We start from the raw sequence: 18,755 nt of genomic DNA on the forward strand, positions 1-18,755 counted from the left end.
TATGAACAAAGAATTGACAATGAGAAAGAGGCAGATCATTGTAGATACTTGTTATAAAAGCAGAAATTAGTGTGGTTGACCTTTTGCTCATTTTGAATGCCACAATAAAATAGACACTTGCGTCCAAAGATTCTTTTTAATGGCTGTGATGAAAATGGTATGTGACAGTTCATGGGAATGGCTAACTTTTAAATTGAGACATATAACTTCCAACATTGTAGGTGGAAATTAATGTATAGATAATTGTTCTGGCCAGATTTCAATAATCACTGATTATTTTGTTTTTTGCTTGTTTAAGATTTATTTTATTTATTAATGCATACAAGAACTGGGGTATAAGCCAGAGGTACAGGGTGAAAGAATTCACCAGAGACAGAGTGGTAAGAAGAACAGGTGGATCTACTGAAATACACTACTAAGGGGAGTAGCAGGTGAGACAGAAGGGGTCTGTTGCACCATGCAGTTAGCTCCCTGGCCAGCGATAGAACTCATGTTATAGTGGCTGTCACTAGCTTGATAGTACTGAGATTTTAATCCCTGCACCCCCAGGGAGGCCTGTGACAGATTATTTGTAATAATGGGGGAAGGTAGCTGGGAATTTTATAAAGAAATTTGAGAATTATATTTCCGTGTAAATTGAGCAAATATATAACCACCCAATACATAGGACTGCTTTAGACAATCAAATAAGTTCAAGTAATTGTCCTTCAAACCCTATATATGTAATGTAAAAAGCACAGTTTTTTAAAATCAGTGTTATCTCAATTAAAAACAAACAAGAAGTAAAAAAATACTTGAAAGATATGGAAAAAAGACAACTCTTTTACAATTAGTGGGAACCGAAATTGATATAGCCAACATGAAAACCACTAGGGAGGTTCCTCAAATAATTAAGACATGAAATGGCCATTTAATTTAGCAATTCCACTTTTGGACATTCACCTAAATGAAGTGTAAAAAGGATATTAAAGAGAGATATTCACTCCTATTTTCATTGTCACATTAGTCATAATAGCCAAAGTACAGAAACAATCTAATTGTCCATCAGTGAGTAGATGGGTAAAAAAGATCTACACACATAACAACATATTCAGCCTCAAGGAAAAAAAATATAAGAAAGAAATGAAATACTATCATTTAACACAATATGGATGACCCTGGAGGGGTTATTTTCAGTAATAACTCAAAAAGGTAAAGACGAATACTGTGCAATCTGGGCTTGGGGTGAGGGGAAAATTGAACTCATAAAAACAGTAGAGAAGTGGTTGACTGGGATTAGGATGGTAGAGGACAGGAAGAAACTATAAAAGAATATTATATGATCTGGAGATTGAATGTGTATCCTATCAACTAGCTGATATTGTTAGGGGGAAAGGCTGTCCTAAAAGATCGCTACAGAGTTTTGCAGACTCTACCCCCTACTCCAGTAATTGGAAACCTACAACTCCCAGCAATACCAAGGAGAGAAGCAATGACCCAAGCATGGAGCTAAGCAGGCACTCTAGGACTCTGGGGGATATAAGGGAGCGATGTGAGACCCACTCTCTCTCTGGACCACCTGGCTTGCTATCTGAGCCAGGTGGCTCTCTCTGGATCACGTGGCTCTCTGGATAGCAGGGCGCTCTCTGAACCATGTGGCTGGTGGCTCTCAGTGTGGTATTGGAGTTCCAAGACAGCAGAGCTGGTAGGATGTTCTAGTTAACTTGTATCTCACTCTCTATCTCTGGGTTGTACCTTTTCTTTTCGCCTTTATAAATAAACCCATTATTGACCCTTTTGTGTTGCCTGCAGTATAACTGAATTTTAAGCACACCGGTGAGGACCCACAGACAGGCAACTCAGTTCACATTGGGTTGCCCTGTAATGATTATCACTATATTGTATAATTAAATTTAAATTTTGCTAAGACAGACCTAAAGTGTTCTTACCAAAAAAAAAAAAAAAGGGGGGGGGGTACATATGTAAAGTGACAGATGCGTGATTTACATTCTTTCACAATACATACTTGCATCAATTGTCACATTGTACATTTTAAATATCTTACAATTTTGTTAATTAAGCTTCAATAAAAATGGAAAAAAAGTCAGCCGGATGCTAAGAGTCAATGGGTGTCATCTAATTATGGGTGGGTTGGAGAGGAGGTTATATTCTTTTACTTGGATCCTACAAGTTCTTCTAATGGCAGAAGGACTTAGGAAACCCCTTCTCTCTCATCCATAGTCCTTAACCTGCTTGTAATGTCAGAGAAAATAACTATCATGGGAAGAAAAAGCTGTGTACAAGCATCAACAGTAAGAAAAAATGTGTGCATGTGGTTGTGACTGGAGTTGTAAATGTAGAAAAAAAAAACAGCAGTAAAAAATATGAAAATGACACATTTGGTAACTATTTATGCAAATAAATCTTTTACAATCCCTTGGTTTGAAGCTTAGTCAGAAAAGACAAAGCCTCAAGTGGGATAGATAATGTTAGTGCCACACAATGTCAACTGTTTTGAAGCTTATGAACTATATTCAGAGAAGATAATAAAACATGCTGGATGGATGGAACCCACAATTAACAAATCCTCTACCTTCCTGACCCCAATGCTTATTGTGACATATGGACAAAAAAAAAAAAAAATCAACTTCATTTGTCTGTTATAGTTGTAGTTGTTAAAACTCCCAAGTGAATCTACTAATATACTCCTGATGTGATTATTAAAAGAGGTGATATAAAATTTCCAAACATAGGCCCTCCCTGGTGGCGCAGCGGGTTAAAGCACAACACTGAGAATCTAAAGCCGCTTCCGCATGAGTTCGGTTCCCGCCTGCCCTGGAGGTGACCACATGGCGCGGCAGACCTCTCCTGACCCGCCCGCTGCTCCCCTCAGCAGTGTACTTCGTCGATCTGCCTGTTCTGCTCCCCACTCTGTCTCTGGTGAAGCCTCTCTGAGCCTCTGGCCTGTACCCCAGTTCTGTATGCACAAATAAATAAATCTTTAAAAAAAAAAATTCCAAACATAAACTTTTAAACATTTGCCAAGGAAGATACGCAAATATATTGGTTGCCTTATCCAGTACAAACTCCTTAATTAATGCCCAGTGTCTCTCTCTAGTCTGAACCTGCTGAATCATAGCTTGCCCTTGTCATGCATAGATTTGGCCCTGAGTCTTCCCATGTCACTCAGGAGTATCTCAACTTCACCTCCTACGTTAAATTGTGTGCTGAGTCCTCAAGGTTAGAGGTAGCCTGTCATTTCTTACAGTGACAAATGGAGAATATTCTGTGTTGCTTCAGAGGGCAGAACTTTTATTCAAAATTAGTTATTCCCAAGAGATATATTCTATTCAACATGATGATCAACTTTCTAAGTAAGAAAGTCATCTGACAATAGAAAACACTGCTTTACAAAAGCATGCATCCCTTGAAACTGGAAGTATTTAAAGGGAAGCTGGGCTGTTATTTGTCTGGATGTAATATGGAATGGGAGGTGAGTCTGACTCAATGAGACCTCAATACAGTTTTCTACTCTTAGGTTCTTAACCAGCTACTTCAGTCACTCTATTAAACCTATCTTTATGTAAAGTGGATTGTCTCATGTCTTTAATGAGCTATTTTAGAACTGCATTTGCCAGTTAAAAATCAGTATAATGTCCTCAAGCTGGGAGAGGACTTAGTAATGTTCATATTGGAATTGGAATAATTTCTTCATAAGAATTTATAGTTTTAAGTTCTGCATTTGGAAAAGCATCATTCAGTAAAACTATTCATTGGAAAAGATCTCATTAGATATATTCTGTTGAGACATCTCTGAGCAATATGCCAAGTAACTCCAGGGAGAACTCGGGAAAGATATGTTGTGATGGAAGAAGTGTTTATAGAAAACTGATCTTAACTTTGCAGCTACTTTTTCCTTTCAGCCATTAAAAGCCATTTTGCATAGATTTGTTTTTGCTTACATACCATCTTTACACTAGCTACCACTCCTATGTAATTATTAGTGGCATTATGAGAAAATAGGATCTATTCTTCAAAGGGGTGGATTTCTTTTTTCATTTCCACCTCCTCATTCTCTTTGAAATGATAGGAATGTCACCTACATTTTTTTCACTTTCAGCAGTAAAGAAACTCAGATTCTGAATATCCATGGGGATCAAAAACTTATTTTTATTCACTGATAAAAAATAAGAAAAGAATATGATGATTCAACACACAACTATATCTCATGAACATTTCACTGTGAATAGCAGAAACCCTTTCACTTAGGTATATGTGCTACAGACCCCTATTTACCTTTTAATAAATAAAACCTAGAAATGAAATGATTTGGTAGTGGGCTTCTTTTTAATGCTATGTATATATACATGGAGGAGTAGAACACTTTTATTATTTATAATACTGTATCATGTCTGCTCAATTTATTTCTACTGTTTCATATACAAGTATCATATATTACATAAAAAAGAGAATTTGGACACTAGCATAAAATAAAGCTTTTTTCTAGCCAAAAATCTTTCAACTACTTTGTGGCTTATTCCTTTCAAAGACCTCAGTACCCAGGGACTCTAAAAACTAACCACTGTAATTTGGATGCAAAGCTTCAAGAAGATGCAACATATATTTTCATAGATTTTTCTACAGGTGAAATATTTAATAAATTATTTAAAAGGTAAATAATAATTGATTTTTACTTAACATTTCCTCAAATAGGAAAGCAGATCAAACAATAAGTTGCAGTATATTATGAAGGCATATCCTGTGCTTGGCAGTGACAGTGGTTGGGTGTAGGTTCATGAGGTAGACTCTACCAAGACAGTCTATTCAAGTTCTTATGAAACTAGCTGTGTATTCAGGCTGCTGTATATAATGCACAGGGGAAAAATAAATATGAATTATAAAGGTAATTTGCCCTTTAAGAAGGTGCTCCCTTGATGTCAAAGTAACTGCAGCTTGATGTCAAAGTAACATCAGACTTAATACATAAAAAATGTCAATAAAAGGAACATTAATTCTTTCATATTTATTTCTTGCAATTCCAATTTCACCAGTGTCATCTATCAAACATAGAGAATGGTAAGATAGGATGCCTAGCCCACAGAAGTTGGCACACAGTTACTAGAAATATCGCTTAGATTGGGTTTAGGCTGTTTACAGACAAGGAATGAGTGACATCAGGTTAGCAAATGCCTGCTGTTATTAAATAAGCAGGAGTACAACTATACACAATGCACACTATAAGGTTACCTTGAAGCTAGGTCCTAAGGATGGAATGATAATGTACGTAATGTGGAAAATAAATACTGAAAGGATACTGCTCATATTAACAAAACCTCTCCATTCACCCATTCCCAAGACACTTAGTGGATACCCACTGGATGCTTAGCACTGTTTTCGAAAATAGTATGTGGGCAGATGGTAGAAAAGAAAGAGAAGATGTGGTTCTTGACTCATAATCTAGGTGGTTATTTGAACAACATAATGAAAAATTTATCACTGGAACAGTTTTGACAGTAGAAGGATACCATTAATGTTGATATCTAGACCAGGACTATAGCCACAAAGCAGGATATGTTTGCCATATAGATCAAAATGTGTTATTCATATTTAATAATAAGAGACTGGAGAATTAAATGTAAAATAATACAGAGGAAAATAAAATATAAAGCAGGATTAAAATAGGACATTACTGTAAATAGACAAGTTTATGCCCCCATATTCAAAACATTCAAAAATATTAAAAATTAAGTCAACTTAACACCAACTGGCATGAGCAACACATAAATAGAAAATTAATTACAAATACTATACACTCACTCTAATGGCTAACATTGAAAACACAACTCCAAATTCTGGCAAAGAAGGAACAGGAGTTCTCATTCATTGATGGAGTGGGGGATGTAAAATGGAATAACCACTTGGAAAGAGTCTGTCAGTCTCTTAAAAAATTAAACATACGCTTACCATATGTTCCAGCAATTATATTACTTTGTACATACACAGATGAGTTGAAAACTTATGTCCACATAAAATTTTGAGAGTCGGCATCCCTGACTTACTCTTTATCACAGAGGAAAGTCTCCAGTTTTACACCACTGAGGATGATGTTGGCTATGAAACATCACACGTGACCATTATTATATTAAGGCATACTTCCTTCATACCCATTTCATTGAAAGCTGTTATAAGTGGACAAAAATTATCAAATGTTTTTCCTGTGTCTATTGAGATTGAGATGGCCCTATGATATTTTTCTCATTTTGCTGATTTGATGAATCGTATTTTTGAATTTGTATCTGTGTATCTGTTGAGTCATCAGGACATCTCTGGAAGAAATCTCAGTTAGCGTGTATGATCTTTTCAGTGTATTCTTGAAAGATCTTCAATGTATATTGTTGAATTCAGTTGGCTAATATTTTGTTGACGATTTTTACATCTATGTTCATCAGAAACACTGACTTGTAATTTTGTGTGTGTTGCCCATGTCTGGTTTCAGTTTCAGTATTATCCTAACTTCAGAAAAGAAGTTAGGAAGCATTCCCACTTTATTCAGTTTTTAGGGACAATATGAGAAGGATAGGTATTAGCTATTCTTTAACTATTTGGAAGGACTCATCTGGTTATTTGTTTTGGGGGAGGTTTTTGATTACTGCTTCAATTTCTTTAGGTGTGCTGTCTGCTCAGATTTTCCAATTCTTCATGACTCAAGCATGAGAATATCATTGTTATTTTTAGATACATTTACCTACTAGTAAGAGATTAATAACATATATTCATGCAATTTGAATGGCGAAAAAAACCAGCAAAAATAAAGAAACAGAATCATATCAAAGTAAAAACTTTTGCACACTGAGGGAAACTTGCATCAAAATGAAAACACATAACTAAATGGGAGAAAATATTTTCACATCATATATCTGACCAAAAATTAATGAATCTTTTTAAGACATTAACACATATTCTGTAACATCTCAAATTTACTTTAAACCTTTTGAATATTTTAACAATAAATTATTAAATCATTTGCATATGTTAATTAAATATTAACCAATTTCATTTACAGGTAATGTGTTTTTTTTATGTTTTAAACAAAATATTACAAAAATCTAGTGTGTGAGTATGCTTGTGTGTGTGTGTGTGTGTGAGAGAGAACGTTTGTAGATTCCAAATGTTTATTTTTTTGTTGTTGCTGCCAATTTTTTTTTAAGCATAGCTTCACTTATTAATGCATTTCCAAACATATTTTGAGACACAGGAAAATTTTCTTCTAACACTTTAAAGGTAAATGAGAAAGATTTTAAATCTTAAATTAGAGAAACATTGTATCAGAAATGGAAATATGTTATACCATACTTATCACTAATAATAAAATTTTCTGACATCTAATCAAGGTTGAAATAAGAGTATTTTGATAAATTTAAACATCTACTCCTGACCTGTTCCCATAAGTTTGGGATGTATGGGGAGAAAACTGTGTGCATTATGATGCATAACCATTGTTTATAGAAATTTTTCTCATGGCATCCTAGACATGCCTTACTTTTGACATAAAACAAGTTAGTACACGATTAAGTACCATAAATCATCATGTCTGATAGTTCATGTAGATGAGAAACATTAATGGAACTTGAATGTGTTTCAGGTGTTCATAACTCAATGCATTCACTCATCACTATACATTAAACAAGTGAAGAAATATCTTTCCAAGTAGGAAAATGTTTATAATCATTTGTTTGCCATACACAATAAAGTGAGTGCTAGGCAGGTGCCAAGATAAGGGTATATAATTTGGCATTTATAGACTAGTTAATATACAAAAAGATGGTAAAAGGATGACTGTACCTGTTTTTAAAACCACATCCATTCTGAATTTTAAGGACATTTAAAATTGCACTGCCCTCCATGCTAAGTATCTTCAACTTAAACCTGATAAAAGATTCTAGATTTCTAAGTTCAGATGAAGGACTTTATTTGAGAAATGAGCAAGGCAACTGCATTAAAGAAATTTCCCTACATCAACCCTGGGGCTGGTCTGCAATGAGAAAAATCAGATGAGAAGCCCACAGAGCTAAGGAAATTAGCCCTTAGAGGAACTAGCTCAAAAAGGAAGGAAGTTTAGAAGCAGCTGGGAAACACATCAAAAGAGAAAGTATTATAATACCCCAGAAGAGTCAGAGCATTGAACAGGGTCTGGGAAATATTTTTAAGAGATTGCAACTTGCTGTTATAACATCAGAAGGATGTTAGTTACATCTCTTGGAGTTTGAAACAAGAGATAATTTGAGTTTCATAAATTAGAAATAATGATTTAGAAGTACCATGGTCAAGACAGAACCAAAGTTCTAAACTATAACACTAATAATAATAGTAATAATAATAAGGAGAAAAGAAGCACTCTATCCCTGAAAATATAGGGAAACCCAGTTAAAAATGTGTATAAACTAAAATGATCTGCTCATAAAGCTGTCCATAAATTTGGCTTCTGAACTATTGATTAGGATCTCAATATCTCTGTTAGAAAAAGTACTAATTGCAGAGTTCCTGAGATTATAGGCAGATATTAAATAGCCAAAATTTCTCCAAGTTTTAAAATTTGAGAGGTGGGGAGACAAAGATCACAATCTGTGAGGGAACATAATAATTATAAATCTGCTAGATTTTGGAAAAATCTACACATATGAAACTATATAATTCTTCACTCTGAAGTGCTAAAACTTTAGCAGTGATGTTAATAGTATCTAACTTCTACTTTGAAATAAATTTATACTTAGAGAAAAGTTACAATTAAGGCGATTCTTATTTACCATGTCACAGAACTTTTAGAGAGCAGAGATGTTATGGATTAATTTTCAGATTATTTCTCCTATAGCTCTTCTGATATCACCTTCTGATATCATCTGACTCCTAAACTTAACATTTTATTTAACTAAGATATAATGCTTAAAACATTCAATAATCAAGTCCTACTAGAATTTTACCAGCTTTCTCACTATCACACTCTTTTCTGGTTCAAGATTGGCAGTAAGATCGCATCCTCTGGTTTCACTCATAACAGGAGTATAAATGACCAGGGGGGGAAATAATAACAATGAAAAACTGTATACCAGAGACATTTTACAGGGGTGGAATGGGATCAAAAACGGTGGGGAGAGGGAAGTGCACTGGACTATGGTGATGGCACATAGGTGACTGGTGCTGGAAAGCCCACGAGAATTACAACTGAAATGGAAAAAGGCACAAAGTGATGTAAAAATAAACTGTTATATTATCTAAAAAAAAATCCCATCTTCAACTAGGCTGCTGTGCCTCAGTCTCTCTCTTCCTACCTTTGGCACTTTCTCAGTATTAATCTAATACAGTCTTTCCCTTTTTAAAGAATAGTGACCCACTGTGTATAAATGTCCCCCTACATGGAGTTATATTTTTCACGGTAAAATTAAGATTTCATAATTTTGGCAAAATACCACAGTATGATGTTTTGTCTTTCACAGCCTATGATATTGTATCTGAATATACTGATATCAATATATAAAGTTAATAGCAGTATTAATTTTAATGATTTAAATTGATTCCTCGCAGATATCACTACAGTAAATGGAAATCTGTCAGAGTGTTGTGGAAGGAATTCTTCTGTTGACTTCTTTTAAGATAGCCTTTGGATTGCTGTGTCAATGACTGGAATTTTGTTTCCCTGGTTCTTGTTGGGCATAAAGACTAAAATTCTCTCAACTTAATCATCCTCCTGACATAATATCTTCTTTAGTTCTCCCGTTAGTTTATGCTAATGGTAAAACTATTCTTCAAAAGACCCAAATGAATATGAAAACTATTACTGTGAGGACAGGGAAAGGGAAATTTTGACAAGCATGGGGCTCACTACAGCAATTCAGTAAATAAGTAGAAATGCTGGATAAATATCTAGGAAATAACCATTCTTATAAAAGAATGGTTTGAAACCAGATGTGATAAGGGTTGCTATCAATATTCTCATAATACAAAGATGAAAATACTTGCTAGTCTTCTGAGTAAAATGTCAAAGAATACCCATCCGAAAACTGACAGCAGTTTTCCCAGTTGAAGGGGAGTCAATATTGCTTAACATCTTTCTGTAGTTACTGGCACTATAATCTTTAATAATGTCATATTGTGACTGCATCTATCACTGTGAAACAAAAATGAAATGAAGTAGCAGTTTCATCTGACAGTATTTCAGGGCATGTAAATGTGTCCAGTTGGATAGTTTATCACCAGATCACACAGCTATTTTACTCCAATGAACATAAATCCCTGGACAGGAGCAGTAATTTGTCAAACATACGAATGGGTGAAATGAACAACCACAGTACACTAACATTACTTGAAAAAAACAAATTATATTGCAAAGAGAAAGATATATAAAATAGAATAAAACTTGTAACTCATCTTTATAATGTCTTGGAAGACATTTAATTTGCTCTTGGTGTATCATGTGTGTGAATGTCAGTATCATTTTTGTACCATGTGAGTCTCAAGATTTTTAAATTTGTCTTTTGTATTCCTAAATTCCAGTTCCCTTTTCTATTAATGGAAAGGGAGGTGGCAAATATCTGTCTAGTTTAACAAATTTTTGAAACTGTATTTTTTATTATCTTAAAATGGGAATGTAATTCATATTGCAAAGTTTCATGAACATTTGCTCTACTGCATATTCAATGATAGCCCTTCTAAGTAGGATTTTTGAAAAAGACTAAGATGTTGACAGTAATGTAATTTTAAAAAAAAAAAGTGCACCTTTTCACTTTTAGAAACCACAGAGTATCATTCTCTGACTTTATAGGTGATAAAATAGAAGTCCATTGAGATTAAATGTTTTCCCATGAGGACATGTACTGAATTATAGAAGTTAGAGAAACAAAATAAATATGCATTTGCTGCTATTTTGGGGATATTTCTCAAGTTTTATGTGGAGTTAACAACAATCCTGTGCTATACTAATTTCCTTGTTTTATAGATGCAAAAGTTAAAGATTAACAAAGGGAAATAATTCATTCAAGTTTGTACAATGAGAATGTAACTGAGGCAAGGTTCTAACTGACCTCTGTCACCAGATTTTTTTTTTAATAAGTCTGTAAGCTATATGTAGCTGAAATGGAGATTATGATTTATGTACACTAACAGAAAAGTAGTGACTTCATTAAACTATTTATACTTCAGCTCTTAAAAATACTTGTCTATTTTTCAGGAAAAAAAAAAACACAAGTACTATGCTGATGGTGCATGGGTGAGATGGTGGTGGTTACGGGAACACCCCCCTCTCCCCCGCCTTTTTTTAATGAACTAGGGAACAGGCCAGAGATGTAGGGGTAAGAGGATTCACCTAAGACAGAGTCAGAACCAGAACAATCAAATTGCCTGAAAAACACTGCTGAGGGGAGCAATGGGCAAGATAGGAGAGGTCTGCTGCGCCATGTGGGTCAGCTCACTGGCAAGGATCCAACTCATGCCATAGTGGCTGCTTTAACCCCTTGCACCACTAGAGAGCCCTTTAAAATTGTTTTTACAGAAAAAAAAATTTACAATATACTTTTGACACTTTGCTGTCCAGGTTTTTCAGTAGTAGTTTCCAAGATTGTAGTAAACTCTGTCCTGTCAAATTACTTTATAAAATTATCATGCTTGTCAGATACTATCTCAGAAATACTAAAGGGAGGGAAATATGGGAAATGTAGCATCTCAAAAGGCTGTGACAAAATAATGGTCTTAAAAGTAATGCTTCCTGCTCTGAGATTAGAGACAAATTAATTCCTGTGTCCCCTTGTGCCTAAATTTTAAAAGCAAATCTAAGTTTAAACATCTAATGAAGAGATTTTGTACTGGTAGTCAAACTACAAGTCATGATTCACCTGTGCTTTGAAATCCCTGATTTTATGTAGAAATAAAAAATAGGGAAGACAAACTGGTCATTAAATGAAAAGGGATTATTGAAGAATTATTGAAGGGAGAGAAAATATCATACTGTGAACTATACCATGGTTAATTATTTACATCTTATTTAATCATTAATGTACATGTGCCCCCAGTAACCTGATTCTGTCTTCATGTTCTTTCCTACACCTTCACTCATACAAAGGATTAAATGATACATTCTGAGACAGCACTGCTAGAATATGATGATTTTGTTTGCTCTTTTGATCAAGTTCAACTTCATGTCTGAATGTTTTTTGTGAAACTAGCATTTTGAGCTGGGGCACTGGGTAAGTTCAACATGACTATACAAGTGAGTAGAATTGTACAGAGCATCCTAACCATGCATGGAAAACACAGGAAGTCACTAAATAATTTACTGTAAATATTAGATATTTTGCCATTAAGTCTAAAGATATGAGCAGAATAAAGGGAAATTTATTAATTAAATGAAGAAATCCCTTATTTAAAATGGGATCTAAAGGAATCTTTTAGTGAGGCTTGTTCAGTGGCTTCATTGGCCCAACTCTGGAAACTTCAGAGAATGAGAAATTTACATATTTTAAGTGACTATGTGTTGTATATCAAATGAGGCCATCCAAATTTAGGATTAATTAATATGCATTAATGCTGCCTGATTGTTTAAAATCATAAGCATTTGTAGCCATCAGAATAAAATAAGAGACCTGATTTTAAATATATTTTCAGCAAAAAAAGAACAGAAAAAAGTTCTAAAATCATATACTACCCAACCATGTTTAGCAATGTTTGTAGTGCTTACTGTATAACTATAGTAGTTTCTTATTGTCGCTGTAACAAATAACCACAATGTTAGTGATTTAACACACATTTATTTATTATCATATAGTTCTGTAGGTCAATCAGATTCACTGGGCTATAAATTCTCAGTGTCTGCAGACTCTATATTTCTAAGTGCTCTCCTGGGAAGCTTACTTTATTCATCTTTCTAGTTCCTAGACCGCCCACATTCTTTGGGTCAAGGCCCTACCACATATCTCTTCTCTGGTTTTCTTTCACTTTTCGATCCTTGCCTCCACTTATAAAGATGCAGTTTTTACCCTGGATAATTCAAAGAATCTTTGTCTCTCCAGATAGTTTTACCACATTTGTAAAATCCATTTTGCCATGTCAAGTAATATATACACAGGTTATGTGATGTGGTTATGGATATATTTGGGAGGGCACTGTTCTGTATAAAATAAGTACTGGCAGCTATAAGAATAAGTTTTGTTGCTAAATAGTTATCAACATGGACCCTTTTGTGTAGAGTAATCCAGACATTTGCATGCATTTGTAACTTTCCATCCATGATGATTCTTCCATCCATGATTCTTTATGTACTTTGGTAAACTTTCCTGAGCTAAATGTCTACAAAGTCACTGCAATTATTCCTCTCCTACATCCACTTATCTTTGCAAATATGTTTGCACATCCTTTCATCAAGCAGTAGCACATACTTCAGCATGTCATAAATCTAGCTTGTTTTGTGTCTACTTTGACCAGTTTAGTATGGTTAAGATACATGCAATTTTGGCCAAAAAACTTAAGAGGTTTCAAGAGGTTCCGTTTTCTCTCTTGAATATCTTGTAAACTGCCCATAAATCTATGCAATCTGTTAGAAATAGTGAGACTAAAGGGCAGAGTTGATTTATGACAACTCTGTAACCTGCCTCGAACAGCCAGTCTGCAGCTGACTTGGTAGCTCTTTGCAGTTGTATGAGTGACACTACACAAGATCAAATGGACTTCTCAGCTCAGCAAAGGCTGAGAGTAATAAACGCTCACTGTTTAGTTTCTAGTTTGGGGATGGCTTGTTACATAGCATGTGCTAAGTGATATTTTTGCCAATATAATAATTTATTTCTGATAACAGATTCTTAACAAGTTTCTAAGAACTTTTTTAAAAGTCTTGTTCCACAGCTTTTATTTGGGATAATGCCTATGTGAATTTGTGTTTGTGAATTATAGCCTGACTAATGAGCACAATATCTTTAGTTTGAGAACCCATTCTAGGTTCTTTTATGAGCTGTTTTAACAAAACAGATAAAAAGCTGTTTTATCATTATTGTTTTAAATGATAACAATAGGTTGCTATACATTACCTCTTTGGAAATAATGAAATGTTGGTAGGGAAAATTATAGGGATTTCTCATTAAGTCTGTACTAATATTAGGATAAATTGTTTTAACAAAGGATCTGGAAAACTGAGTAATTTTTAGAGGTTGCTTTCCTTTTAATGAGCTTTAATACTTATAGAAAATAATACTATTGACTTAGTTTCTTTGTCCAATTGACAGATATTTTCTAAAATCAAAAACTATCCTTAAATGAACACTTTTTAATATTTCAAGACAAAGTTCTGTTGGCCTAAAATGTTTTAAACACATATATATGATGTGTATATCTGAAACTACATATATAATGTATAAAATACTGCTCCTCTTTAAATACTGCAGACCACCCTTGTCTCTCCTGCTGTTCCCCTTAGCAGTGTATTTCAGTAGTCCACTTGTTCTGTTCTCCACTCTGTCTCTGGTGAAACCTTTCACTCCTACACCTCTGGCCTATACTCCAGTTCTTTTACACAAAATAAAAAATAAGTTTATAAAATTTGTTCTAAAAAGGTACCTACTGCTAAAGTTTCCTTCAATAGTAACATTAAAGCACATAAGTTTGTAATTATTTAATTATTTGCTAATTGTAAGAACTTCCTTTATCTGAAATCATTTTCTGTCCTTGTTTCAAATATCATAAATACTGAATAACTTTCATATCACCAATATCTCATAAGTCTCCATAAATGTGCCCTAGTTATAAAGTAGCTAGAATATGTTTTTGCATTTGCAAACAAATGTTACCTTATTACTATGTAACAGAATAAATATTAGCTAGAAGAAAAAGATCTACAGAAAGCGTTGAGTTAAATGGTATATAATTGTGTTGTGTTTTAACCCTCTGTGCCACCAGGGAGGGCCTAAACAGTATATAATCGTTATGCTTTGGTGTAAAAGATATAATTTCAAATTAAGTTGAATAAGAGTTTCACATGCTTAACAACATAACTAATTACTTCATTAGAATAAAAAAACAAGTTTACTTCTCATTGTCTTCTCGTTTTTCTTTTTTCTCCATGTTTTGGAAGTTATATGGAGTTCTTATAGAGAAATTTGCAAGTATCTTTAATGCTCAAGTACTATTCTAAAGTCATACACATATTAGAAATTTTTAAGGGTCTATACGTCACCCATTTAGGGAAATAACCATGTCATGACATAGGACTTGAGAATAGCTAAAACATAATGGTTTAAATACAAATTTAATAATTGTAAACGAAATGGTATTTTTATCTGCTTCTTTCCATAATCAACTTTATAGGCACTAAATTCAAAATCACATACTATACAAATTGCAGTAATTTCACATTTCAACCAGGGACCCTTATTAATGTCTCATCTTACTACTGCATTTAAGCAGCTATGTCGGCTCTAGATGAGGATGGGTTATTTTACAAAATTTATGATGACTTATTTTTAACCTTTGGCCAATTTTTCTGTCAATTATCCTAGGAAAATGTCCAAAATTGCTACAGAGATTAAAAAAGAAATTGAGGCCCTCCCTGGTGGTGCAGTGGGTTAAAGCACAGCACTGAGAAGCTAAAGCCACTTCAGCATGAGTTCGATTCCCGCCTGCCCTGGAGGTGACCACATGGTGTGGCAGACCTCTCCTGACCCGCCCGCTGCTCCCCTCAGCAGTGTACTTCATCAATCTGCCTGTTCTGCTCCCCATTCTGTCTCTGGTGAAGCCTCTCACCGTCCCTGAGCCTCTGGCCTGTGCCCCAGTTCTGTATGAATAAATAAATAAATCTTTAAAAAAAAAGAAAAAAGAAATTGAATGAAAATGTTCTTCTGTAGCTTCACTTTTCTTATTTCATTAAGATAAAAAAATTAAAAATATATTATAAATGTACCAAAATTCCTAGTTACCTGGCTACAGGATATTATAAAGCAAAAAGGATTGTAACTATAGAGTAAAAAGGAAAGAAAAACCTCACATTTGGGTTGAGAAAGGCTGAATACTTTTAGAAATCCTCTTGTTTTAATCTAACCTCATAAATATACATCATATCCATTATTCTGATTAATCAAGGTATTTGCTACATAAGAATTATCTCATTGTAATGACTCTCTACGTCTTAATAGGAAAACTAAGAATTGGTATTAGCAAAATAAATTATTTTAAAAACATTTCCTGTGATGTCTTCTGTGAAGGCTAATTATCTTAATAAGAGTGGAACTGCACCGTCATGATGACTGTCACTAGGTCAAAAAAATTAACAAAGCATTAAGTCTGCTTCACATTGGGGTGCTAATGAGTGCATTAAATTCAAACAATTCCAGTTGAAAGAGCAGTTGTTTTTAATTGTCATCAGAAATATAAATACGGTTGTTAATAACTTTGCTAATCCTGTTTCTTACATTGGATTAAATGTTCCTTTTAGTTAACAGATATATTTTATGTGTGACATTATGATGCACCATAATCACTGAGGCATGGTTGTTATCTATGACAAAATACTCCAAATATATTTAGTGACTTAATTATCAATGATCCCCCAAAATATCCTTGCAAATGATCTCCTTAAGAGATGTATTGGCAAGATTAAGTGTCATGCAGTAGAGAAGTAAATGGCAGTTTGGAGAATTAAAATGTAGGTCACAAGCTTCCCCTTGTTCCTGAAGGAAACATCACTGTCATTACTGATAAAACCTGACTGAGCTCCAACTAACATAGCAACATTTATTAGATGTTTGAAGCACAAATAGTAGTTAAGAAATCATCCCTCTGTCTAAGGAACTTACAACCTGGTTGTAGAAACAAAGCACACACCTAAAGAAACATCCACCTAAGGGGACCTATCAGAGATGTTTTCACGGGAATAAAATGAAGTTGAATCCCTTTGGGACAGACCACAGAGGAAGTCAGTAGCAGAGGATGCTACATTTCACACTGTGCTACAAGGTTGCTTCAGTACATCTGTCAAGAGTCCAGATGAGGAAGAGAAAGAAAACACATTACATGCACAGAAAACCGTAGCAAGCTAGGCAAGCTACCTAGTTTGCTACCTTAAACTTTGGCTCTTAATCGATGGTTCCCTACCTTCCGAACATACTCAGCAGGTCCAGGCGATCTGCTTCCACTCTGGGGAGCCTCAAATACACTCCTCAGCTCATCAAGGGCAATGGAGAAGTGCTCTATCTGGTGCCGACCACTCAATGATTTCTCCTTCAGCACTTCTGACTGGCTGTGTTGCCTGGAGTTGACACTCTTGTTCTCAAGACCCCTCTCTTCAGGTTCTGAGCTCAATCTCTCTTCTCTTACATTGAAGGGCAAACATGGAGGATCTGGGGTCACAGGTTCTGGCATTACCTCTCCTTCAGGTTCAAGCAACTTGCTTTCTGGAGACTGGAAGAGTCTGCACCGGCTGCCACCAGGGCAGCACTCACTTTTCTGGTAATCCCTGGATTCCCATTTCTGCCTCAGGAGATTCAGGGAGCCCTTCTGCATTGGGAATATAGATCGTTCCAGATTGCCCTGTAATAGAAAAAGTCCTTTCATCAAAGATATACACAGGGGTGTAATTTTCAAAATGCAGTGTCAAAAGTGAGAACTCTTTTTTGAGGTTTGTGTTTCAGTTAGAAGTTGAGCTTTGCTATGTAATTTCTGACTCTTGACTTGATTCTACTTGATTAAGTCAATTAACTTAGAATAGTCAGATGAAGGAGAGGACTAATTTATACAGTAAAGGTGTTGGAGGAGGTCATAGGGAGGACATGACCATGGGAAACCTAAGAACTGGGCCTGGTGGACTGGATGTACCTTCTCTGGAATGTATGGTCATTCCACCATTCTAGAAGCTATCTCAAGGATGCAGTCTTAAGAGTGTAATGCTGTATACAAAACTGAACTCAGTTAAAGTCTTTATATAAACTTCTAAGATTCAGATTGGCTGTGCAGATTCGCCTGTTCCTGTAGCCACAAGTTCCTGTAGTATGCAAGTTCTGTTGCTTATTAGCATCACCGTCTACCAATCTGGGGCAGTTTGCCCCTTCAGTTTCTAAGGCTTTCCTATTCAGGACAGTTTCAAATTTCACCAGGGTAACTCCCAAGGTTTAACTAAAATAAAAAGAAAAAAAGAAAAACAAAAAAGACATGATTTTCTTCCATTTCCTTCTATGTTAGATTGTTCAACTTTTTTTCTTTTTAATAATATAGAACGTGGATAATGTTCACTGACTGTTTTCAGCATTTTGTGAGAAAAGAGTGATTTAACATGTCTGACACTAAAGAAGAGGGTTTATTTCCTGCCTATAACTCCTCAGGACTTCTTTTGAAATTATTGGTTTCTACAAATGTCTTCAAACTATTTCAAAAGTAATAGACTACTAGCTAAAAGTTATTAAGTTTTTGTTCTAACGAAACCCTTTGATAATAACTTTAGATGTTTATCTCATTTTAATGCCAACATATCACAATGAGTTAGTTGCTGCTATTACTACTACATCCCTAGTAGAGGAATTTGAGTAGTAATTTGTCCAGAGTTTGGAGTGAGAGAGCCTGGATTTGAAATTCATTTGTGTTACTCCAGAACAACCTCTTAACTAGTGGAGTGCAATGTCTTCATGTACTTGAAGTCCAATTCACATTTCACTGTGAAGCTGATTAGAATTCTTCCTTGTTTCAGAGTTTTGTGGTGAATTGAAAATGTCAAATGGCAAAATATACTCTTATTTGAAATACACACAGACACACAC

General features: G+C 34.8%; 1 protein-coding gene across 1 annotated transcript in view; it reads right to left on the bottom strand.

Annotated features, from left to right (window-relative positions):
* XIRP2 (xin actin binding repeat containing 2) overlaps window positions 1–17,508 on the bottom strand; it is a 211,650-nt gene extending 194,142 nt beyond the window's left edge. Inside the window, exon 1 of the mRNA XM_012724849.1 lies at window positions 17,101–17,508. Within this exon, the coding sequence (XP_012580303.1) occupies window positions 17,101–17,508 (408 nt within the window). The remainder of the gene's footprint in view (window positions 1–17,100) is intronic.
* Window positions 17,509–18,755: the final 1,247 nt, after the last annotated feature.

This window comes from Condylura cristata, unplaced genomic scaffold (assembly GCF_000260355.1).
Source record: "Condylura cristata isolate star-nosed mole 26May11 unplaced genomic scaffold, ConCri1.0 scaffold00002, whole genome shotgun sequence".
NCBI lineage: Eukaryota > Metazoa > Chordata > Mammalia > Eulipotyphla > Talpidae > Condylura > Condylura cristata.